A 27,364-nucleotide genomic window follows, 5' to 3' on the forward strand; every position below is an offset into this window, starting at 1 on the left:
ATTATTTTCCTCATTCACACACAAATAATAAAAACTATTTCTATTATAAGCAACCATTTATCTTCATTCCTACTCTGTATGTATTTATTCATACTGTCTCATTAAATTCTGATGCTTTTCAGAACTCCTTGGATATGTTGTAATTTCACCATCTGGGATACATCAGTCACAAAATACATATACATTGTAATAAAAATTGATGCTTCACCATATTTTCTTGGCAATTCTCCATCTCAAAACATCCTTGTTCTATTCAACAATGGGACTATATAATATTTCAACTCAAGAATACTGTATTTTCTGATTTTTTTTCAAAATCAGCTGCAGCATAACACTGTAAAATAATGCTCATAGATACAAATACCTTTGGAAATTTTTTAAAATAAAATCTACATAGACTTCCCTGGCTCATGAATGTTATTTGAAGACTATAGATCTCTATAATATACTGGATTAAGTTATTAGTTATCCTGCAGTTTTGGTGGTCCCTTTAATAAATTCAATTTAACCAATAATACTTGTTATAAATAAAAATTGCTCTCTGATCCCTTTCCCATCTGTTGGAATATTTAGCCAGTTCCAGGTGCTGCATTGAAATGTGGAAGAAAAAGAATCAGTGAATTCCAGGATATAAACCACTTTTTTGGGTATTTACAGGTCAGTGTATTAGAGAATAGCATGCCTATCAAATCAATCCATTCATTTCTCGAGATAAAAATGTAATGTCTGTACTCTCAAAGAGCCTGTAGTCTAGTGGTGTTGAGTAGGAGCACACATTAGTATAATGTAAAGCAGAATAATATAAAAACCTGTTGACAGAGGTTTCTGTCCTGCAGCTGTTTAGTCCCAAAGAAACACACAGAGGTCTACACTAATTATAAACTGGTTGACCTATTAGCTTAGGCTTCTTATTAACTCTTACATCTTAAATTAATCCATAATTCTTGTCTTTGTTAGCCATGTGGCTTGGTATCTATTATCAGTGAGGCATTCTCATCTTGCTTCCTCTACGTCTAGGTGACGACTGTCGACTGAGCCTTTTTATCTTCCCAGAATTCTCCTGGTTGCCCTGCCTGTACTTCTTGCCGGGATACTGACTAATCAGCATTATATTAAACCAGTACAAGTATCAAATCTTTACAGAGTTCAATATCATTGTCCCACAGCACTTACCCTTGCTTTTTTTCAAAACAAGAACTCTGAATTGAATCTCCTTTGTTTAACTTTTTGGCTGACCATTATTTATAACAACTTGTAAGCAACACTCTAAACAAAGACAAACATCCATAATCTACTTTTGGGATTATGGGCATAGTTTTCTAGGCTACTTCCTGCTGATTGGGGTGCTGATAATCTTATGGGGACGTAAAGAAAATTTAGGATTATGATCAAGTCCTGACTGGAATATTCTGTAAGACTTGATCATCTCAGCCAGCAGTCTTGAGGCTGTTCTGGATGTAGAACTCAGAGGAAATTCCAACAGAAGTCCCTTGAAATGTTGGATCATCTGGGCCATCTACTCCTATCAGGGATTTTTCAGTGGCATTTCCTTGGTCACACCTGATTTTTCTTAACCCAGAGGGAATCCACAGCATCTCATTTCCTGTGGAAACAAAAGCAAAACCTCTTCTCCAAAGTGGCATATCTTTTGACTTATTTTTTTTTTTTTTTTGGTTTTTCGAGACAGGGTTTCTCTGTAGCTTTGAAGTTTGTCCTGGAACTAGCTCTTGTAGAGCAGGTCGGCCTCGAACTCACAGAGATTCGCCTGCCTCTGCCTCCTGAGTGCTGGGATTAAAGGTGTGTGCCACCACCGCCCAGCTTGACTTAAATTTTACGTCAAAACATTCTCAAAATATATATGTTGGATTAATCCAGTAGCATTTATAATCAAATGTCTTTTAGCAGCTGTTGCTCCTTCCTCTGCAATCAAATAATTCAAAGACAACACAATAACATACGGTATCTGATGTGAGATCCTCATTTGTATGCTGTGAATACCATTGGTTAATAAAGAACTGCCTTGGCCTGTTGATAGGGCAGAACTTAGGTGGGGAAAACTAAACTGAATGTTGGGAGAAAGGAGGCAGAGTCAGGGAGAAGCCATGGAGCCTTGAGACACGCTGAAACTTTGCTGATAGGCCACGACCTCGTGGTGATACACAGATTAATCAAGATGGGTTAATTTTATATGTAAGAGTTAGCCAATAAGAAGCTAGAGCTAATGGGTCAAGCAGTGATTTAATTAATACAGTATCTATGTGATTATTTTGGGGCTGAGCAGCCAGGAACAAACAATCAGCTCTCCCTACAACAAATATCCAGATTTTCTGTGTATTTTCCATCTTTGTGTAACTCTATTTTAAACTCTCTTTTTAATTTTTGGTTTTTTGAGACAGGGTTTCTCTGTGTATCTTTGGCTGTCCTGGAACTCACTCTGTAGACCAGATTGTCCTTGAACTCAGAGGGATCCATCTGTCTCTGCCTCCCAAGTGCTGGAATTAAAGGTGTGTGCTGCCATACCCAACTACATATTCATTCTCTCTCTCTCTCTCTCTCTCTCTCTCTCTCTCTTAACTTCTTTCTTTCTTTCTTTCTTTCTTTCTTTTCTTTTCTTTTCTTTTCTTTTCTTTTCTTTTCTCTCCCAAGCCTACATATATTTTTAAATACACTGTAAACCATTTGGAGGTTTTCTTCATCTGAATCTATCTTTAATGTATATCTTTCTTTTTCTGACCACAGGAGCCTTTAATTTGCTAAGTGATATGGCTAGGATTAAAGATGTGGTTTTGATGACTGGATCCACCCCATCCCTTAGCTTTCTGAGAGTTTAGCCTCATGGTGAAGGTACTGGCCAGAGCCATGTTTATTGACTCTATGGAGTTTCAAGGTCCCTGCCACCACCAAGAATCATGTTGTTGTCTATTCATAAACACCATTTAAGTGTTTGGTGGCAGGGCCTCTTACAACAGCTGCAAGGTTTTTGCAGCTAAAGCTGAGTCAGGAAGCCTCTCTTAAATGAGATGCACTTGCCTCTAGCAATCAGAACCCACCCAAGAAATTGTTGGTACCAAGAAGCCATGCTTAACTCTGTTCTTTTGTGTCTAGAATTACTTCCCAAACTCTCTCAGGTTTTATGTGGATGTAGTTGTCCGTGTTGATGAAGGAATTCCTACAGCAAAGACCAGCATAAAGGTATAAGGGGAGGGTAAAAAGATCACATAGGGGAAAACACAGCTGTTTGGGCCTATTTTTCACCTTCCAAGGCCCACATTTACATGGTGGATGGACTGGCTGATTTTGTGTGCCAACTTCACACAGAAAGGAGCCTCAGTTGAGGATACACCTCCATGAAATCCAGCTATAAGGAATTTTATCATTTAGTGATCTATGGGGGTTGTCTATCCCATTGTGGATGGTGCCGTTCTTGGGCTGGTGGTCCTGGCTACTATAAAAAAGCAGGCTGAGTAAGCCATGGGAAGCAAGGCAGCAAACAGCACTCCTCTATGGCTTCTGCATCAGCTCTGGCCTCCAGGTCCCAGTCCTGCTTGAGTTTTTGTTCTGACTTCCTCCAATTATGATCTGGAAGTGTAAGCTGAATAAACCCTTTCCTCCCCAACTTGCTTTTTGGTCATGGTGCTTCATTACAGCAATAGAAATCCTAACTAAGACAAGTTGGTACCAGCATAATGGGATACTGCTGTGAAAGACCCAGCCATGTTTTGGGGAGGATTGTGGAAGGACTTTGGAATTTGGGGCAAGAAAAGCCATTGAGTATTGAAACCTTAGTGGTGTTCTGTAAGAGCTTTAAAGATAAGAACATTGAGAGCAGTACAGACGATGGAGACCTGGCTTATGAAATTTCAGAGGGAATATTAAACACGCTATCAGGGCCGTTTGCAATTTTAATTTAAGATTCTGTGGTTCTGATTATCTGGGGCTGAAGAATCAGCTGTAATTAACAAGATAACAACTACTAAAGCTTCACTTTTACATTATTGGGACAATTGATGCTTGTTAGCTGGAGCTGAGAAATTAGCGGTGATTTAGAAGAGACTAGCAACATTGAGGTGAAATCTTCTGAGAGCACAGAAAAACTTTGTTCCAGAGGCAGTTATGGTTGTGCCTTATGCTGACAGAACTTGGTAATGTGTAAGAGTCACCTAGGCGGTACTTGTTTTGAAGGGATGAAGGGGTCATGGAGAGGAGCTGAGGCTTGACACCATGAAAAGAGCCCATGAGAACTCATAGTGAAAGTGCAGCCCGATTGCAGCAAGGGACCCCAGCATTTGGAAATGCTAGTACCATGGGAAGATGACCAAGAGCAGCAGCAGCAGTGGAGTGGAGCTAGCTAGATCTTAGAAGACACGCTGTGTGTTCTGCAGAAGGCAGAGGCAGAGAAGTGACCCGAGTCCTTTGGAGGATTCCAGAAGATCGTGAGTGAATCCCAGATAATTTGATATTGAGTTATTTATACTGTTGGAGTTCGTTTTTTCTTGGTTCTAATTGTGATGGTGTCTTGGTTCTTCCCTCTTGAATAAGGTAGATACTTTAATTTTATTTTTTAAGGGAGCCCACAGACGAAAGACTTGAACTTTTAAAAGATACTGAATATTTCTTAAAGAGACTGAAATTTTAATGTGTTTGAATTTATAAAGGATGTGAGACTTTTAAAATTATGATTTTCATGTGAGATCTTGAGGATGAATAAAAAGGAAGAGTTATGGCTTAATAGTGATGTGTTTGTGTGTCAAGTTAACAAGGGTCAGTTGTACAGACTGGTTCATGTGTTAACTTGACACAAGCTAAAGTCATCAGAAAGGGAGGAGCCTCAGTTGAAGAAATGCCTCAGTGAGAAACAACTATATGGCATTTTTTCATTTAGTGATGAATAGGGGAGGGCCCCGCCCATGGTGGGTGGTGCCATCTCTGGGCTGCTGGTCCTGGCTTCTATAAGAAGGTGGACTGAGTAAGCCATGGGAAGCAAAGCAGCAAACAGCACTCCTCTATGGCGTCTGCATCAGCTCTGGCCTCCAGGTCCCAGTCCTGCTTGAGTTCATGTTCTGACTTCCTCCAATAATGGACTATGATCTGGAAGTGTAAGCTGAATAAACCCTTTCCTCTCCAACTTGCTTTTTGGTCATGATGCTTCATTGCAACAATAGAAATTCTAACTAAGATAGTGGATTATCAGTTTTTTGCCATTATCCTTTTAGGAAGGTCCCAATTGCCTCTCTTTCAGACAGCTTCATTCCTACTATTCCAAAGGAGTCCTTATATGTACTTGGTAGTAGTAGTTGTATTAGCTGATTAGCTTGCTTTTAATTTCTCCACACTTTGCATTCTTTTGATCTAGAACTGTTTTTTTGCAACAGTAAATGGAATGTAAGACACTTAGCCAGTTTGGCCTGCTATAGAAAATGGCCATTGATGTAGAGTTTTAAACCACAAACGTTTATTTCCTATAGGTCTGGAGAATGGGAAGCCTGTAAGGTGACAACTAATTTCATATCCAGTGGGGCTCATTTCCTCACTTTGTGGTGGTTGACATTTCTTAATATTTTTGTATGATGGCAAGCCATTGGGGAAGAAACTACATGCTCTCTGTTGTTAGAACACTAATTCCATCATGAGGGAATAATCACCTTATTTATGGTGAGCTCCCAAAGGCCCCACCTTCCAGTACATGTTTCAAATTCATAGAGGAGTTGTTAGCACCTTTTAGGCCATGGCAGACAGCACTAAACTAGCAATATTTTGTGTTGTTATTTTTCTATCCTTAACAAATGAAAGACTGCTGAATTGAACTATAATACACTGTATTAATTCCTAAAAGTATTTTAGACTTATTTAAAAGTCCCTTCAAATGGACTTTGCCTTACAGTCTTATATCTCTCTTTGTATATATAATAAGTAAAGTAGAAATGAGATGAGTTGGTTAAGGAATTCTTCACTTGATTTTAGCTGAGAGGCCAAGAAAAACAACAGTAAAGGGATTTTTAAAACATCTTCATATGTAGAAGTAATTTTGGGTTGCGAAGATGGTGCCATTGGTAAGTGCCTGCCTACTATACAAGCTTGAGGACCTGAGTTGGACTCCCAGAACCCACACAAAAAGCTTTGCACACCCGTATCCCCCAGCTTGGGGGAACCCCAGGGGCTTACTGGCTAGCCAGTCCAGCCCAGTCATTGAGAGTGCAGGGTTCGTTAAGGGACACTGTAAATAAGACTGAGTGTGAGAACATGCTCATCATAATCTCACACAGAACCCCAAGCTGGAAGTTAAACTTTAGTGCACACTCAGTGTTTACTGACTTTTAATGGGTAAGTTTATTTTTAATGATCTGGTCCAATATGTTAAATTGTGAATTGAAACTTTAAAAATTGGGTTTAGTAAAGCAAAGGATATTAGCACAGCTTTACCTTTGTCCAAGGTCTCTAAACTGTGGCTTATTTACATACATAGGGACTCCTCAATGTGTCTGTCTAGCATTCTTTGATGACCTTATCTTCTTTTCTATCATTGTATATTCTGGTTGTGACAATAAGTTTGAAAACAGCAAAATGTGTGATAAAAGTTACAAAAACAATGAGAATTTTGAAAAGAATGGAGAATTTTATAATCTGCATTATGAATTCTATTAGGCTGGATAAAATGTATCAAATCCAAATTACCAAGAGGTTTAAGTTAGATGCAACTGAAACTACCACCAAGTAATAATGACATTTTCTTAGTGTTAATTTATCTTTGCAGTATTATCCACTCTAGGCCTGAAGTTCCTAAGAAAATCTAGAAACTTATCTACCATTTAAAAGTAATCTTTTAATCCCCCTCTATTTTATAATAGGCATCGCAGAAGATTTTCATAGACTTTCCAGTCACGTCCTGCTGCAAATGTAGAGTGCTCTCTGCTCTGGCAGTGGGCTGCCTGTAAGATGGGCAGTGTCCAGGGCAGCTTTCTTTCACACCCCTCCCCCAATGCTTTGCTTGCATTAATAATATTGTTTAGTTTTGTCCAATATTATTATTTGTAAATATTCTTAAATGACTCCATGTTGTGAGGAAATTAATTTAATCAAATTTAATGTAATTTGAACTCTAATCTTGTTAAACTCATTGGTGAAATATATCTCCAGTACTCTGTAGTGTAGCAAAGGTGAATGACAGAAGGGTGTGTCTGAGCACTTTTAGTTGTTTCTTCCAGTGTGGCTGACACTTATAACCTTATCCCTCACTCAGGACTTAGGATTTGAGTGTTAATTGATGTTAAATATTAATAAAAACCCACTTTTTCTTTAAAAAATTTCCCTAAAATTTATTTTTATTTTATGTATATGGGTATTTTGCCTTATCCATGCCTATGCAGCACATTTACAAAGTGTCTGCAGAGGCTAGAAGAGGGTCTTGGATCCTCTAGAACTGAGGTTACAAATGGTTGTGAACTACAGTATGGGTGCTGGGAACTGAACTCAGAACCTTTGCAAGAATAATCAATGCTCATCCACTGAGCAGTCTCTCCAAATGCTCTTGCAGAGGACATAGGTTCTCTTCCTAGCAAACACATGATGACTTATTGTAGCAAAGTTTTCCTCCCTCACAGCCTCTCTCAAATGGTCACCCAGAGCATTAATAGTAATTGCAAATGCCCGGCTAACTCAGTTGATAGTGCATGAGACTCTTAATCTCAGGGTTGTGGGTTTGAGCCCCACATTGGGCGCCATATGTCGCCGGAGTTTTCCTGTCCTGCAGCTCTTCTCAAATAATCACTCAGAGGCTTAATATTAATTATAAATGCTTAGCCAATAGCTCAGGCTCATTACTAACTAGCTCTTATAGCTATTGGTCAGTCAACTTCTTCATTAAACTAATCACAGCAACAAATTTTCACAGTGTAAAAGGATGATTCCACAGCAGCTTAACAGCCATCTATAACTCCAATTCCAGGGAATCTTGTGCCTTCTTATGACCTATGAGAGGCATCAGACAGGCACTTGGTACACAAATATATGCAGATAAAACATCATACACATAGAAAATCCTTGAATCAACTTGATATTCTTATTCCTTTTAAAATTGTATCTCAATGCTTCCCCTCAGTTAAGTTAGCCATAATGTCTCTTAGTACCTGCATTAGACCTAGAATTTTATGTATCTGTTTTTGTATTTGATTTCTGGGTTAGCAGACCCTGATCTAGTAGACAGCATTGTGGCCTCGAATCCCTTGTTCACAACTTGCTATGAAAGCTTATGAAGGATGGTTGATAACATTTGGAACTTACAACTTGAAGAAAAATATTGGCAAAAATAAGTTAATATCTTCTAGTTTTGATGGTCAGATTTATGCTTCAATATTGCTAAATCTTATAATACAAGATAAAAACACATCCAGTAGTTATGTTATTTAAGTTCTTCGTGGAGTCAATGTAAAAGTTTTAAAATACATTTTTAGTATTAAATATGCACATCATTGTCAATATTTGGAGCCATGTTGCTTGAAAATTCCAAGAGACTTGTAAAACCCAGCTAGAAATAGTAAAAACCAAAGAAAATAGACTATAATGTGTACTAGATGGAATAAAAGCTTGTAATCAAAATGAAGTCATTGTTGAAGAAGGAAGGAATTATTTTGAAAATTAAAAATTACTATGTTGTAATTATATTATGAATTATATCAGCCATGATAAAATTTATCAAATTTAAAATACCAAGAGATTTAAGTTAGACTAAGCAAGGAAGAATGGTTGTATCAGATATTGAACTGAACCAAAATCTTTTATTGACACAAAGAAAGAAGTAAAATAGACTGTATACAAATTTGGCTCTATATATCTATATCTAGCAATTTCTGACTGATGATACAATAATGCACAATTAAATGAATGTTGTTTGGAAAATTGGCTATACAGGTTCAAGTAAAGTTTTTTTATTTAAATATTTGTGAGCACACAAAACATTCCAGATGGGTTACCTAAATGTAAGAAACAGAGCAAAATATATGGAAGAAATATATGGAAGATTTTATTTATAGTCTTGGGAGTATGTAAAAGGAGCAGCGGACTGCGTTCCCACCCGGATCCCAGCTAGCTTTACCTGAAATAATTACACGGAAACTGTATTCTTTTAAACACTGCCTGGCCCATTAGTTATAACTTCTTATTGGCTAATTCTCACATCTTGCTTTAACCCATATTTAGTAATCTGTGTAGCACCACGAGGTGGTGGCTTACCGGGAAAGGTCCTAACCTGTGTCTGTCTCGGAGGGGAGAGTCATGGCGACTGCTTCATTGCCTTCTTCCTCCCAACATCCTGTTCTGTCTACTCCACCTACCTAATTTTCTGTCCTATCAAAGGGCCAAGGCAGTTTTTTTTATTAACCAATGAAAGTAACACATAGACAGATGACCCTCCTTCATCAGGATTAAATAAGCATTATTTAATAAACATAAATTTAAGTTCTATAAAATTTTAGCTTTATGTGTGATAAAAGTATAAAGTTAAAAAAACATGGCAAGCTTTATGAAGATGTTTCCAACATATAAAACAAAGATTTAATATCCTTAATATATCATGAGGTCTACCAAATCCCTGTAAAGAAAGCAATAAAACCTAAGTCTAGACTAGAAGCAAGGTTTTCCAATAAAAGGAAACATGAGTAGTCAATAAAATCTAATTAGTGGTCAGGGAAGTGTAAATTAAAACTGCAGTAAGATAACTCTGTTAATTAGATTTGAAGAAGTCATTGTTGCTATCCATTGTTGATCCACAGATGAGGGGATTGGTGCTTATAAACTGTACTGGAAATTGAACATCAGAATAGCTTTCCCTGAGGCCTGTTTGGATTTGTCTCCTTAAAATTGTGCAAACCTTTTAATGTAGAATTTCCATTGTAGACATATACATGATCCAATACTTGAATTGACAAATATGCAATGATATTTGCTATAGTATTGATTATACTCGCCCAAAACTAGAGAAAACAAAACAAATAATGCCTCCCAAACCAGAGGCCTTTTGACTCAATTTGTCAGTCATACTACATATTCTGCAATGATGTAATGTTATGCTGTATAAAACTCATAGGAATGAAGTGATTTGATATGCTGTCGTTGGAGAAGATCTATGAAACAAAGAAATATAATCACAAAAGATTCTATGTCTATATTAGAAACATGAATATACATATATAATATGTGAGGTTAATTTATGTGAAGGATATAGGTAGATTAAGAAAGACTTTATCAATAATTAGGAAAATTAAGCATTTGGTCATATTTGGAAGTTGCAGTTGTTAATAAAAGACTATTTAAATAATTAAAGCCATGAAAGACAAAAAAATACCAAGTCAGTCTTGAAACCATGTTACTTCTTCACAAAGCATAGTTGACAAACTTCATGATATCACAAAGGGAAACTTACTTCTTTTCTTTAGAGCCAGATGAGTACTCCTTCCAGTATGTATTTGGTCAGTTCTGATCTATAACTATGAACATGACAGTCAAAAAGAGCAACAACTAGATATATTCAAAATACATATATTCAAACTAAGACAAAATATAGAGAACAAACAAGTATAACATTAAGGCAAAGTTAATAGAAAAAAGTTCAACTAGAAGGGTGTTAAGATGCTTTTTGCTATATTAGACATTTAATTATAGCTGAATCAGCTTAATCGAACCAAGTTTGAACAAAGCTGTAATTTTCTCTTTCAATACATATAAACTCAAATATTAAGAATAATTTCAAAAACAAAGTGGAGAATTCAGTGTTTATGAAAACTCTGAGTTGTGATGATGTATTTAAAGTTTTATTTCTTGTACAAATGTGGTATCACCTTTTTTGATTACTTTACATTTTGTCAAATTACATTGCCAGAAATTATACATGTAAAAGGGCTGATTTGGGGGGTTTTAGGAATTACAATGTGGTAGACATGATTTCTGGTAGCCCAGAATCAGTGGTCTAAGGAGGCAATGAAAGTGAGTTATTCAGTGGTCAGTATAAGGTTAAGAAAATAGAGTTATTAAATAAATATTAGCAAATATTGACAATAATTTTTGTATCTTATTGGGTCATAATTTAATAAAAACAAGTTAGCAGAACCAATAGAAATTTCAGAAAATATACAAACACCTACAAAGTAAGCAATACTTCTTTATATAAATAGTCACTGAAGAAACCATAGGAAGAATAAAACTTCTTAGAATCAAATGAAAATGAAACATCCAGTTCTTTGGGTTAAAGAAAACAGTTCTAAGAGGGAACTGTATAGAAATGAGTATCTATCTGGAGAAAAATGAGATATACTAAATGAGCTATCCATAGAGCTTAGCCATTATTTTATATCTGCCTTGATCTTTATTGTTTCCCAGCTCTTCAGCTCTATGGATAGCTTATGTAATATCTCTCATACTAAGAATTGCTTCTTTGGAAAGATAAGCATGATACTCAAGTCCTTAGCCAAGCTAGCCAAAAGAGAGCATCAAACCAATATGACTAGAGATAAAAAGAACATATTAGAATGGATACCTCTGAAACCAAACTCACAGTCAGGAGATTTTGAAAATTTATACAAAATAAATTGGAAATCTAGAAGAAATGAATAAAATTCTAGACACGTGAAACTTAAGCCAAAATTTAACCAAGAATATATGAAAACCCAGATAGATACAAACAGGAGCCATGAAACAATAAGGCTGTCCCAACAAAGGCTAGCCCCGCCCTGGGTTGAGTCATTGTTGAATGCTTTTGTTTGTCATAGCCAGAACCTGGAAACAACCTAAATGCCCCTTGACCGAAGAATGGATAAGGAAAATGTGGTACATTTACACAATGGATTACTACACAGCAGAAAAAAATAACAACATCTTGAATTTTGCAAGAAAGTGGTTGTAGCTAGAAAACATTATTTTGAGTGAGGTAATCCAGACACAGAAAGACAATTATCACATGTACTCACTCATAGGTGGTTTTTAAACATAAAGCAAAGAAAACCAGCCTACAGACCACAATCCCAGAGAACTTAGACAACAATGAGGACACTAAGAGAGACTTACATAGATCTAATCTACATGGAAAGTAGAAAAAAAGCAAGATCTCCTGAGTAAATTGGGAATATGGGGACCTTGGGTGAAGGTTGAAGAGGGGAGGGAAGAGACAGGGAGGGGAACAGAGAAAAATGTAGAGCTCAATAAAAATCAATAAAAAAAGAAATAACACCAGTGCTCCCCAATGTGTTCCTTAAACAGCAAATGAAGGAATGCCTTTATATTTATTCAACAAAGATAAAAGATACCAGATAATTAGAAGAGTACAGATAATTATTCTTGATAGACATAAAAAACAAAAATCCTCAAAATGCTTACAAGCTAAATTCAATGACATATTTACAAATACTTCATGCTAAATTTGGTTTAATGCCAGAAATGTAAGAATGCAAATTAGTAAACACAGTAGTGCACATTAATAGAATAGAAACCACGTATTTCATTTCAATAAATGCAGCAAAAAGTCTTCAACAAAATTCAACATCTGTTTCTGATAAAGAAAACATCCCTGAAGAAATGATTAATAGGAATAGTAGGATTATACCTAAATATAACAAAAATTATTTACAACAAATATATAACCAACATTATACTGAATGCAAATAAACTGAAAAAATTTCCCTTAAAATAAGGAATAAAACAAAAACTATCCATTCTTACTGAATATAATGTTTGAAATCTTAGCCATATCAGTATCACAAGGGAGAAAACAAGAGGGATATAAAAGGAAAGAAGTCAAGTTATATTTGCAGACAATCTGATCTCATGTATGAAAGACCATAAAAGACCTTAAAACATTACAAGAAAATTTATAGAGCCAATATACATTTTCATCAGTGTAACAGGTTATAAACTCACCACACAAAATCAAGAACTTTCCTATGTATATTTGTTTTTCTGGAAAAAAAACCAACCTCATTAGCTGTAACCATAATAAATAAATAAATAGTAAACAGTAAATTTATGAAGAAATAAATAGAAAATAGTAGAAGATGGAAAAGACATCCCATGTTAATGGATTAGCAGAGTTAGTCTTGAGAAAATGGCCATATTATTAAAAGTGCTCTACAGATTCAATATAGCTGCCTTTAAAACTCTCATGACATTCTTCACAGAAGTAGGAAAGACTTAATATAGAAAAGCAAAAGACCCTAAATGTTAAACCTGCCTTTGAGGCATCGTAATACCTGATACCAAATTTTAATACAATGAAATAATAATAGAAACAGTATGAGATTGACAATTAAACCAAGCCCATGGCTCAGTAAAACAGGACCCAGAAACAAACCTATCCAACCACCTCCATCTAATCTTCTATTAAGAGACTGAAAACCTAGGTTGGAAAAGAAACAGACTCAGTACTGGTGCTGGGAAAATTGGAAATCCGTGGGTAAAAGATATAAATAGATTGCCATGTCTCACCTGCACAAAAATCAATTCGAAATTGAACAATGACTTAAATGTAAGACCTGGAACTTTGAAACTGAAGGAGAGCAGAGGGACCGGTGTATCTAGGCATAAGACTTTCTGAATAAGAATCCCAACAGCTCAGGAAAGAAGAACAGGAATTTAAATTGCCTCAGGCAGATACAGAGTAAAAGTTCATTGAGAGTTCATCTCACCTGATCAGAGTGACTATTGTCATGAAAAGCAGACAGCGTGTGCTGGTGAAGAAGCCAGGGAAAGGAACACTATGCCCTCATAGTGGCACTGTAGACTAACAGAGCGTACAAGTCATTGTGCCGGTTCCTCCACAAACTGGGGACAAGCCTGTAATTTGATCTAATTGTTCAATTTTGAATGTGCACCCAAAAGAATATAGCCAAGTTTCTATAGATATTCCTGCATACACGTATCTGTCATGTTACTCGTCACAATAGCCAAGCTATGGGATGGGCCTGGGCGGGACAGCGATAGCTGCTGGATCGACACTGATGGGGGAAGGTGGGAGTTTAGAATTTGGATGGCAATAACCAACGTTCTGAGAAAGAAACTGGGGAAATAAACATGTTACTCCATTTTTACCTCAAGAAAAAAAATTTCTGTGAATAAACCTAATCAAAGAATTGAAAAACCTCTACAGTAAAAACCTGGAACACTGAGGAAGGTAACTGAGGTAGATACTAGATTGAAAAGACCACATGCTCTGGAATCGGAAGAATTCATATTGCGAAAATGCTATCTTACCAAAAGTGGCACACATTATCCCCATCCAAATCTCAGTGCCATTCTTCACAGCAATAGAAAATAAAACCTTAATTCACAAAGGACCCCAGATGCTGTAAGGAATTTTGAGCAGAAAAGACTGGTGCAGGAGATATCACTGCAACCAATTTCAAGTTATATTACAGAGCCATATTAATAAAAGCATTCCAGTGTAGACACAAGACAGATAAGTCAATCAGTAAAATAGGTGATCTGGATACAAGTCTATGTATCTGCAGTTACTTGAGTTTTTTGACACCAAAGTGATACCAGAAAATATGCATTGGACAAAAGGCAGCATCTTTAGCAAATGGTTGTGGAAAAAGTAAATATTCTCATGTAGAAGGATGAAACTAGATCCATGTTTGGTACCTTGTACAAAAAATTTGATTTCAAATGGATGTAAGATCTCAATGTAAGACCTGAAACTCTGAAACCATTAGAAGAAAAAAACAAAGAGATTATTCAAGACATAGGCAATGGCAGTAACTTCCTGAATAGGTAGCCACTAACTTAGGATATAATGTCAGCAGTGGACAAATGAAACCTCATGTAACCAAAGAGCTTCCGCAGATCTATATAGAAACAATTAATAGAGTTTACCAATACCCTGCAGAATGGGAGAAATTCTGTGCTGACTATACATGTAATATGATTAATATCTAGAATGTACAAATAACTAAAAAAGCAAAGAATTCAAACAAGTCAATAAATGGCTAAAAGACAGGTAGTGCTCAAATAATGAAACATAAAGTTGTTCAATAAGCACATGTAAAAAGTTCAACCTCTTTATCATAGAAATGCAAATTAAAATTGTACTGAGATTCGATCTCACACCAGCCAGAATATCAGTAAGTAAGAAAATAAAAAATTCTGGTGAGGATGTGGACCAAAGTGAATCTTTCTTCCACTGCATATGGGAGACTGCAGACTCTATAGAAATTGGTGTAGAGGTTCTAAAAAAAAAAAAGTCGTCTTCCGTGTGATCTAGTTATACCACTCCTGGATATTTCCCCAAAGAACTCCAAGACAACATATCACAGAGATTCTTGCACAGCTCCCACATTCCTTTTTTTTATTAAAAATATGCTATTTGAAAATGCATTGTCAGTACTTAGTTTAATCTGTAGTTACATCATTAGTATGTATGTCATTGTTGTTGCTGATGCTGAATGGGAGAGTTTTAACACACTTCCCTATTCATATGTGTCGACTCCTCATAACAAAGCTCTGAGAAGATGCCTTTTTAGTGAGATAAGGGGCAGAACTTTCTAAGGAGTGGGTGTGTAGGAGGAGACTGCTTGTTTGTCCCAGCTGCCCAGAACCTAAATAATCATGCAGAAACCATGTTATTTAAATCACTGCTTGGCCCATTAGCTCTTGCTTCTTATTGGCTAACTCCTACATCTTAATTTAACCTATTTCTATTAATCTGTATATCACCATGAGGTCATGGCCTACCAGCAAAGTTTCAGCATGACTATCTCCAGCATGGATCCCTGGCATCTCCCTGACTCTGCCTTCTTTCTACCAGAATTCAGTTCCATTTTCACCACCTACCTAAGTTCTGCTCTATCAATAGGCCAAGGCAGTTTCTTTATTCATTAATGGTAATCACAGTACACAGAGGGGACTCCCACATCAAGGGTGCACATGTAACTTGTAAATCATTACAGTTCTCATAAAGTGAAGCATTTGCTGCATTTGGGTTTCTTGATTTTTAGAAAAAGAACAGGGCGATGCATGATGCTCTCTGTATTCTCTAGAGCAGTGCAGCTAAGGACAAGACCACAGAGTTAAGAGCCCAGTTGCCTGTGTTTAAACCTCAGCTCTATGGGTACTGTGCCTGGAGCTTAAACATGCTTGCTTTTTTTTTTTTTTTTTGCTTCATTTTCCTTGACAAAAAGGGTATGATTCAAGCTGTGTGCGTAAAGCACTTGAGGCCTGACAGCTGGTAACTTTGTGTGTGTTATGCTCATCCTAGCACCTAGGAAGCTTGGGCAAGAGGGTGGAGAATTTGAGACCAGCCTGGGCTACAGCATAGGATTGTCTCAAAAAGGAAAGCAATACCTTGTGCATAGTGAATGTCAGTAATAGACATTGCTGAACTAGACTCTGATCTTATAGTAGATTTGTCCTGTTTTTAATTTCAGAAAGCACTTGTTGTGAGGGTAATTTACATGTCGGCTGTGTTTTTGCCGTGGGTCAGCAGAATATAATGCACCACCTGCATGTCTTCCGTACCAGGTGCACAGGAGTGGGCAGAAAATAGGAAAGAACTGTTTCTTGTGATTTAAATTATATCTCATACTCTTGAATCTGTATTTTTTTTTATTTTCCAGGTTAAATTCACTTCAGAGGAAAAACAAACAAAAAATAAACAGAGCAAAACAGAACAAAGAACAAGCTAGCAGAGTGGTCAGTAGCAGCTCAATGGACCTGGCTGTGGAGAGCAGCGAGTTTGTGAACAGAGTGTGGGTCCAGTGTGAGAATGAAAGCTGCCTGAAGTGGAGGCTGCTGTCCCCTGAGGCTGCGGCCAGGGTGGAGCGCAGCGAGCCCTGGTACTGCTTCATGAACGCTGATGCCAGCTACAACAGCTGCTCAGTCTCTGAGGAGGATTTCCCCGCAGAGTCTCGGTTCCTTGAAAGTGGGTATAAGATTGTCTATTCACAGCTTCCTCTGGGAAGCCTGGTTTTGGTGAAATTGCAGAACTGGCCAAGGTAAGTAAGGGATTTACTTTTGTTTATTACTTATTAATTATCATTACTTAATTACTGATTTCTTTAATTTTTATTACCTTTACTTATTTTCATGTGTGTTTGTGGGTCTGTGTGCATGAGTGTGTGTGTGTGTGTGTGTGTGCGCGCGCGCGCGCGCGCGCGCGCGCGCGCGCGCGCGCTGCGTATAAATAGATCAAATACCAAGAGCATTTCTCTTGCTAGGCTAACATTACTGCTGAGCTATACACTTATCCCTGTGCTTTGCATTTGGAGTAGATTTGTCTATTTCTAATTTTTCACCCAGAATGACTCATATTTTTACAAAATAGACTTCCACATTTACAGAAGCCTTGAGGTCACAAAAATTGGGTGTAAGTATAGTTTCCACATGCCTTCTGTCCACTCAGTCACTCTCCCGCTGACACCCCACACCATATGATTTGTTCTAGCTAATGAACCTACTTAGACACATCCTAATTATCTTCAGAGTTCATGGTGCATATGAGGGTTCACTCTCGGCTTACCCTCCGAGTTTTGACAGGAATAACCTCCACAGAGTCAGTTCTTCCTCCTCCGTGTTGGTGCTGGGACTGGAACTCATGTCATCAGGCTTGTTGGCAAGGGCCGTTACCTCCTGCACCATCTCAGTAGTCCCTGGATTGCCATTCTCTGATACTGTCTGTCATCTGACACTCTGTGTCTGTGTTCACTCTGTCATCTGAGTTGTATTCACTCTGCTTTCTAAAGTGAGGGTTAGGGAATTCAGCTCATCTCTTATTTTTTCATCTTAATTTAAACAAAGCTATAATTTTTTTCCAGGAACTGTGATAAACATTTTATTTTATTCATCTTGAAATAGTTGCAAATTCTTGATTGAAATGTGTTATTTATAAGCGTGTTTCTAAATGACAAACATTTGAGGATCTTAATTATCCCTTACATGCTTAAATATTTTTTATTAAATTTATGTAGATTTTTTTATATTTCAGAGTTTTTATTATTATGGGTAGAATTTCCAAATATATACTATGTATTTTCAGTGTATAAGACTTAGAATTTATTTAAACTTTCTTGACTTAAAGGCAGTAATACTGTCCTATCATATGACTGGATTTTTACCTCAGGACTCTCTATTATCACTTAGGCAATCTTTTCTATCTTTGGTATTTCTTTTTCTTGAACTGTTCTCATCTTTTTAGCCCTTTATAAATTTAAATATTTCTCCTCTACGTATTTTTTTCTGAAGTACCAGTTGTTATTTTATTCCTTCCAATTTGACATAATTTTTGAAGTTTTAAAAGTTTTCATTAATTTTAATATTTTTCAAATTTTTAATCACTCATTTTAAGTGGTTTTCTAGTTCACACATGTGTATTGTATCTACACTGTTTTCTTTAATTTTGTTAAGGCAACTTGAAATCTTGAGTACAGTCTTATTCCCTCAAACTATCCCTCTGTGGCAAGCTTTCATCTTTTGATATTTTTGTCTCATACTATTTTTACCATACTAACTTAGTACTAGCTTCTTCTGGGATCCTGTGGGGATGGCAGAGGCTGGGGAAGTAAGTGATTTCCTGTGTGTCCTGCCTGACCAGGGCTTCCCACCTAGCAGCAAGCTTCAGGCCTGGAGGCCAAGCAGTACCAACCAGCAGAGGTGTTTGTGCTTCACCACAGAGGAAGAGGCCACCAAACACTGCTCTCCACAGTCACAGCTCCTTGCTTCCCAAACTTCTCATCTGCTTGGTTCCAACCTCTTCAGTCTCCTAGGATACGTCTGTGAACATCTCCCACTCATACCTGTGGCAGGGCATCCCTAGGGTCCCTAACTTGTGACTGTTCCTTGTTTTTAGTAACTGCCGACTCTTGGAGACAAAGGCTCTCTTCTCTAGTGGTAGCTGGACTCCAGGGTGTGACAGGAGAAGCAATGGATTTCTTCTCGTAGGCCTCTTCAGAGCAGAGGGGGAAGCTGTGGACTGGCTCCTTCTGTCCTGGGTGTGCTTTATAGCAGTTCTGGCACCTCTTTGGGAATTATCAATGTCCCTTCTCTCTGTTAGCCCAGTTCTGTGCTCCCTGGAGTCCCGTAGGGGAAGACTAATCTAGAAACCAAACAAGTTCCTTTGCTCCTGGTGATCCTGTCCTCTTGGCTTTACTTTTCCCCAGCAGTTTGTTTGTTTGTTAGTTTTTAAATCAGAGTTATTTTTTTTTCCTTGGAAATGATCTCTGTTAGATTTTAATGTTCCCAGGATTCCTCAGTGTTCCAGCACGTTCAGAATTGCTGTTGCCTCATTCCAGTTTAGCCTGTTGCTGTCAGTTCGGCCTGCTGGGCTCTCCAGTTTTCATCTCTCAGATTTGTCAGATGATCCCTGGGATTTTCCCATTCACCCTTCTTTCCTCTCACAAACACCAGTGCTTCGTGTCCCGTAGGACTGTCTCACTAATCTGTTATGCACATGTCAGTGGCGCGTCACTCAGCTTCCTCAGGGCAGTTGTAGGGCAAGTGTAGTGCAGCTGTGCTTGCTCGCCCTGTATTTCTGAAGAAACCGTGCAGGATTCACCACCAACACTACCCTTCCAGAACCTTTTACTATTGTTCTAAACTTTTACACTACAAAACTCAAGTATATTGACGTATTATCTTGGTCTCTATGAAGACCATAGGAATTGACCATAAAAAGAGGGGCTGTGACAGGCCTATTTTGATATGTACATATGTGCAATAGACCTTAAAATCAATATGTAGACTTAGATTCTTGCTTTCTCACTATTTTATGACAAATTATGAACCCTAAAGATTCATATGTTGAAAGCTGCCATAACTCCTAAGACCTCAGAATGTGACCATATTTGGATGTAGGACCTTTGAAGAAGTGATTAATTACAAATGAGACCTATTAGGGAATGCCTTAGTTCTATTTCGCTGGTATTCTTGTAAGGCAGGGATTTGATATGTACATTACAAGACAGAAGGACTGAAAACACAGCCTGGGAGAGAGAGTAAAGAAGCAAACTGCTCCAGCTTCAGTCTTGGATAGCTGTCATATAGAAACTACAGAGAGTAAATGTATTGTACTTCTTCAAGTCTGTGATATTCTCTTAAAACAGTCCTAACAAACTCATACACTTACTGCCTAACAAATCTGTGACATCTCTGTCCTTTAGTTATGAGGGCTTTTCTGGGGATCAAAATGACAATATTGCAAACATTGTTATTGCCTCCCACATTATAATTAACATGAACATCAATTGGTCATATAAAACCCAGTCTTTTAAGGGATATGTAATATGAAATTTACTGAAATTATCATAAAGGGATTTGAGGTTCTCCATCATTTTTCATCTCTAAAGCAAATGCTTGAAAGCAGAGTAAAAATGCATTTGAAAGCAATTCCCACATTGGAAGTTTGAAGTTTAGTAACTGTATTTCAGGAAATGAGTTTGCTTTTCTCAATTAATATATTTGAAGAACAGAAAATTTTACTAGGAGTTAGTAACTGAGGCAAAGAGCTTAAAACTTTACATGATATATGTTTAAATCCAGTCTCTAAATTATCTTTAATTTGTAATTTCTGTTCACATGCTTAAAAAACAGCTGCATCTCTGCTTTTTCAGAGAACAACATGCGTTTGACTATGTGTCATTTATGTTCTTTTTTATGAGCTAAGTTGAACACAAATTTAAACTTCAAATTAAGGAACTGAAATCTTCTTGCATTGTTTATTCAATGGCACAAATGTATAGAACAATAATACAAGACAAATTACAATAGTAAAATGTAGAGATAGAATTAACCCACAAGAAACAGTCAGAAATCTGCTCTTAATTAGGCAGTACGCTAGATCTTGAAGTACAGTAACAGCTGCCACCGCAGAGGAACTTAGAGCACAGTACTAACTGGGGACTTTATAGGCAGCTCTTAAGGTCAGAGCTGCCATCTTGCCAGCATCTAGAGTTACTATTGCTCAGATAAGTTGACTCAAGAATGTTAAAGAGAAACTGATGCAGAACTTTGAGATGCTTTTTTAATCTTTTTCTTTCTTTGGTCCCATAGTTAATTGTCTCCCACATTCGCATACTAATGAACCTGTAAAGGCACACACAGAGCCTCTTGCTAAACATGGGGAGATATTTCTAAATCATTCTTTTCACTTGCACCAGTTATTCTACATATACATAATCATATTAGCTTCCTCTGGTTGCCATAACAAAACAACACACATTAGCTGACATACATAATGCAGATGTGCTTTTCCACAGGCTCCAAGTCCTGAGATCAAGGTTATCAAGAATAATTTCTTTGAAGGCTCTCTCCTTAAGAATGGCCACTTTCTTGCCATGTGCTCACATGTTCTTCCCTCTGTGTGTCTGTGTTCTGATCTCTTCCTATGAGGCAGGCAATCTCGGACACAGAGCCTGTCCTAATGAGCTCAGTTTTAACCAAGTTACTTTTGTTGATTTGAGACGGGCTCCCATGTGGTTCAGCTGGCCTTGGACCACAGTCTTCCTGCCTCCACCTCCGCAGTGCTGGCAGTCCATACATACAGCACCATGCCCAGCTTTTTTAGTCATGTTTTCAAAGGTCCTTTCTCTGCATACAGTCACCTTCTGAGATACTGGAAACTAGGTTTTCAGCATCTAAATTTTTCAGGACACAGATCAGTCTTATGATGACAGATTTTTAATTTCTTAAACAAAAAGTATAAATCACACATGTATTTGAACTTTATAATTCATTAGGAACCACAGCAAGAACTGGATATCTCTAGCAGGCTTGTCACCTGGTAGACGGCAGAGTGAGGGCACAGGTTTTTTCACTTGAATGCTGTTAACTCTCCCACTTGACAGAGCTGCTGGCAGCACTGAGGTTGGCAGACATACAGTGTCCAGTTACCATGTGAGATGTACATAATCTAGATCTTAAGCTGAAAACTTTTGTTAGATCTCTATCAGGGTTCTTTATCATGGGATCCTGACTTGCTTTTCTGCCTTTCCTTCCTGCTTTAATTCCAGAGTGGCAGGCCAGATGATGGAATGTTGGTAAAATATTTAAAACTTAATTAGAAACAGGCATGCTGGTACACCTGTAGTCCTAGCACTCCAGAGGATGAGCCAGGGGGATCATTTAAGGCCAGAGTGGGAAACAAATTAAATGTGCATGTGTATAAAATTTTGCTATGGATAAAATATGGATTGGATCCTAACAGCACTTCAAAATAACAACTTACATTTTGCTACTTGAATACAAATTGATCATTTTAATTTCAGAAGTGTGGTTTTCTAAGACAGTCAATTTATATAAGGCAACATATGAAATGCATAAGAAAATGTTGACTTAATACACAGGATAAATAGGACACATAGCTGTAATTAGCATGCTTTATCTATAGGCAAAACGTAGGCTTCCTGAGCCAAACACCTACTTCCTGTTACATTTTGAGCAGATGCATTACTTGAAAATTCCAGTTTTCTTAGTGCTAAATTTGCTTGTTTGTTTAAGATAGCATGTCACTGTGTTGCCAGGCTGGCTTGGAACTAGGCAGACCAGGCTAGCCTCAACCTCACAGAGATCCGCCTGCCTCTGCTTTGTAAGTGCAGAGATTAAAGGCATGTGACCGTTCCCTGTCAGACTTTATTTTTATTTATATTCATAATCAGGAAAATTGAAGATGATTGTGACCTGTAAGTCTCTTGGTTGTTACAGTTTCTTTTTAATATAGAATTGAATAAATCGAGTAAATAGAGAAGATGTGGGTTTTCTCACATCAGCAGTTTTCAGGGCTTGCTCTCTAGTTTCCGGTTTGGACTCCAGATGGGATATATTTGCAGCCTTTGCTTAGCAGTGTTGTCATGGGCCTGAGCTGTTGGATGCTAATGTAGAGAAGAAAAACCAAGGGCTGGAGAGATGGCTTAGCAATTAAGACTACAAACTGCTCTTGTGCCTTCACACACACACACACACACACACACACACACACACACACACACACACACCTGTAATTAGAAAGCAGTGATGAAAAGAAATCAAACTTGAACGGAAAGTAGAAAAATTGAAAGCTATTGAAATGGGATCTGAATGTCTAAAGCGAGAAATGATGAACATTAAAGGTTTACTTTATGTGTATGGATGTTTGTCTTTGCACCACCTGTGTGCCTGGTGCTCATGGAAGCCAGAAGAGGGCATCAGATTCTCTGGAACTGGAGTTCCAACAGATAGTTGTGAGCTACAGTGTGTTTGCTGGGATTTGAACCCGGATCTTCTAGAAGAGCAGTCAGTACCCTTAACCACTGAGACATCTCTCCAGCTCCTGAACATACCTTAAAAGATTTTTTTAAAGTAAAATTTTGCTTAGAGCTCTGAATTTTTTAGCAAACTAGTGACGTGTCAGTTGAGTGGATAGAGGGGAGGAGTAGAGTAGAATGGTGGAGCTGAAGTTGTCCTTTCTGTACTTTACAGTGGCATCACTGTTTGAGCTATGAGCTGTTTTTCTGCCTGTCACCTATTAATCTGTTATCTATTTGCCTATAGCTGTGTTTCTATCATCTATCTATAATCTATCACCTATCATTTATCTTTAGGCTACTGCTTTATAGCTCTGTCATTTATTATCTAAAAATTATATTTCTTTCATATAGCTCATATTTACTTTTTTGGTTTTTTTTTCTCTCCTACTTTTTTGGTTTTTTTATTTTACATTACAACCACAGTTCTCCTTCCCCCTCCTCCCCCTTTACTTCCTCCCAGGGCAGCCCCATCTCCTCCTCCCAATGGGTAAGGGCTCTCACAGGGAGTCAACAAAGTCTGGCTTATCATTGACCCTTTCTGCTTCTCAGTGGCGTTCAAGGCCTTCAAGTGCTTCATGTGGATTCTGGCTGTCATTTCTTTTCAAATTCTTTTTCATCTTGTCTGTGACAGCATAAAAATATTTTATTGCTACAAAGATACAATTTATTACTTGTTTATTATTTTTGAAAGGTGTAAGTAGGAATACATTTATGTTAGTAGTTAAAATTTGAAGAAATAAGTTTAATATTTGATTATGAGAGATGTGTCAATGACTTACTTTTTTTTTTTAAAAAAAAAGAAACTTATTTTAACTTTTTTTCCAAAGTTGGCCAGGAATACTTTGTCCTGATCCTTTCAGAGGGAAATATGTGACCTATGACCAGGATGGAAACGTTGACAAGTATCACATAGAATTTCTGGGTGACCCCCACTCAACGGCATGGATAAGTGCAACGTTTGTGGGGCATTTTAGTCTCTCGTTAAAGGTGGGTACGACAACATAAAAACTTTATGCTTGCTGCAATTTCCTTTACTTACTGTCAATTTTTATCTTAGATTTTAAAACATATTTACATTTGGATTTATATAAACAAAATAATGCACAGTATGCTTTTACATTGGAACATGATTTTTTTTCCAAAGAAATTGTGGGTATAAAATAGCAGTGAGAGTTTTAAACTTTTCCAGTGGCAATGTAGTAACAGTCAACTGAAGAATGCTCTTTAAAGTGGGTTTAAGACCGTCATTTCAAATTCTCTTGAGACCAAGTTTCTGCATCGGTCACAGAAAGTAATTACGGAGGACAACAAACTTTTCAAATTTCAGAGCATTTTGTTACACTAACTCTTTAGTGCCTTTGCACTCTTTAGAGTTTAATTTGCATATTAAAATTAATTTTTAGGTTGGATTCTCAGGCTAGGGATGAGAGATGAGGTTGACCTGTTGCCAAGGAGTAGCAGTAGTGAGTGTCAGCCGGCTCAGCTATCTGGGCTTATACCAGACTCTGTAGCCTTTTATCTGAAAATACTGGATGGTAGACAACAGACTTTCTTAAAATTCCTCCTAGAGCAGGGGAAAGAGGGAGGTAAATTATACAAGGCATTTGAACTTTTTTTTTTTAACACTGGGTGAAGGATTCTAGCAGTAGATTGTTCTGCCTATAGCTGATGAAATTTTATTTTATAGTTTGGTTCAACAGATAGATACTTTAGGATCTCCATTAACTATGGGCTATACATTTATAGTATCTATATAACATAAGGTAGAAATGAATTTGTCTAGAAAGACAGTATTACATGTATTTGTGAGAAAAAATGGTTTTTGTTTTATATAATGAAAAATAATTCTCCCTTTCAGTTCAGTCATGTTTGTTTATGGATCTGCTGACTTAATTTAATTACTGAACCCACAGAAATACTCAGTTGCTGTGTAGCCTCTACACACAAGTGGAAGTTTTCCTTACCAATAATCATTACACTTCTTGAGACATTGAGGTGTACTTTGAAAAGAGTTCAAGGCAATGTAGAGTTAGCATCTCAAGATATAGGTGCTCCAGGACAAGCATAAAACATTAAGTCCCAGAGAAAATATGATCTCCAGAATACTGGGAAATGCCACTGTTCTGAGTTTAGACTGTAGACTTGTAATTTATATTAGTGTGTTCCTATAGTCTTCATCAGACACCTAAAATCCACTCCTCCCATGTTAAAGAACACTTGCTTCTCTTAAGAGTTCAGTGAGAGCCATGCGGAGGTGATGCACGCCTTTAATCCCAGCACTTGGGAGGCAGAGACAGGTGAATCTCTGTGAGTTCGAGGCCAGCCTGGTCTACAAGAGATAGTTCCAGAACAGGTTCCAAAGCTACAGAGAAACCCTGTCTTGAAAAAACAAAACAACAAACAAACAACAAAACAAAAAAAGAGTTCAGGGAAAAGACTCTAAGATGATGGATTAGGAAACATTACTCTGTTTTTTTTGCCTAATCCATAACCACAATGGCAGATCTGTCCAGTGTAACTAATCTGAGCTCTGGAGTGTAGTAAAGGTTTGTGACTTCCAGGGAAAGCTTGGGCTGTATAGAGTTAATTTTAATCAGCTTGAGGATTTACTGAAGTAGCAACTACCAGACCACTCCTGTATCAGGCAACTGTTATACAATCCCTAGAGAAACTTAGCTCTCAAGGTGAGCTGGCCAAAAAGGCCCCTGTCCCCAAGCCTGGGGATATTTACTCTTCAGTGTTGCCTATGATCACAAGGCTGCATAGAATGCTGATGATGGCAATTGAGGTTGTCCCCTTTTCCTTCCATTTTGCACGTTTTTTTTCTCCTCAGCTGAAGTGGCTTGTGGTGAGAGATTAAGATACTTTGTTCTTCACCTTGACAACTTCACTTTTTTGCTTTCTCTTTTTGGGGACCTGTGTGTGTACATGTGTGTTTGTGCCATATAGTTTAAAGACGAGAATGCTAAGATCCTAGGGAACAACGGCCTATACGAGAGTTAGAAAATGACTGTGCAGACTGACGGCATGCATGGCCTGAGAAGTGCTGTCATTTCTCAGGTGGGGGACCAAGGCCGGTCTCATGAGGGGCAGTGCGGGCCACCCGAAGCCTCGGCGGGTTCCCTTGGCAGGTGGGAGACAACTACCAGTGAGAGACAGACAGACGGACCATGCAGAGAGAGTTTGAGTACAGAGTTTATTTAGTGGATTATGGAGGGGAAAAAAGGGGGGAAGAAGGGAAGGGGAGAACTGGGGAGAAGAGAAAGAGGGAGGGGGTAGGAAGGGAGAGAAGGGGGAAAGAGGCAGTAGTTACCTCTTCAGAAGAGGGAAGGAAAGAGAGAGAGCAGGCTGGAGAAGAGGCAGGGGAGGGGCAGCAGTTACCACTTCAGAAAAACAAAAATGATGAAGGAAAGGTGAAGAGGGTCTGAGAGATAGTATGACACCATTTGGTCAGCAGTCGTTTTAGAAGGACAAGAGAGATTGGAGCAAAGAGCATCTGAAAAAGTAATGGTCTAAAACTATGTAAATATGGTAGAAGACATACTGTAAATATCCAGGGAACTTAGGCAGGATGAAGACATAGTGGTTGGAAGAAGGCAATCAAACTTGACAAAGGCAAGGAGTAGCTGAACTAACAGGGAAGAAGGGACACCTTTCAAATGCACATTCTCAGTCCGAGTGTCAGCAGCTTCCTGTCAGAATGTTCCTGGCCCAAAACAATATGGTCTGTATATTCAAATTACGGAAGGGAAAACTGTCAATAAAAAATCCATGGGAACAAAACTGTCCTTCAAAATTGATAGAAGTTAAAATATTCCCAGATATAGAAGCTGAGAGAGCTCATTTCCATGAAATCTGCCTGCATGAAACATTCAAGGAACCTGCAGGGTGAATTGGAAGAACCCAGACAGTGCCTTGAAGCCAAGTTAAGGAATAATAAAAATCTCAGTAAAGATAAACACATGAGAAAACATATAAAAGCTAGTATTGTAGCTATATTGTGTAACTCTACTTTTTATATTCAAGATGATTTGAGATTAATATTTTAAAATATTTTAGAGACGAGTATTAATGATTTTTATCCACATTTTATGTGCATAAGAAAGTAATCAATGTAA

The 27,364-nt window shown here is 37.7% G+C and overlaps 1 protein-coding gene across 2 annotated transcripts in view; it reads left to right on the forward strand.

The window, feature by feature from the left end:
* Zcwpw2 (zinc finger CW-type and PWWP domain containing 2) overlaps positions 1 to 27,364 on the forward strand; it is a 128,902-nt gene that overhangs the window by 13,628 nt on the left and 87,910 nt on the right. For both annotated transcript variants that reach the window (XM_048424003.3, XM_048424004.3), the window contains exons 2-3: positions 16,590 to 16,967; positions 24,074 to 24,233. In XM_048424003.3, the coding sequence (XP_048279960.3) occupies positions 16,681 to 16,967; positions 24,074 to 24,233 (447 nt within the window). In that variant the 5' untranslated portion in view covers positions 16,590 to 16,680. The remainder of the gene's footprint in view (positions 1 to 16,589; positions 16,968 to 24,073; positions 24,234 to 27,364) is intronic.

This window comes from Myodes glareolus, chromosome 4 (assembly GCF_982192425.1).
Source record: "Myodes glareolus chromosome 4, mMyoGla1.1, whole genome shotgun sequence".
NCBI lineage: Eukaryota > Metazoa > Chordata > Mammalia > Rodentia > Cricetidae > Myodes > Myodes glareolus.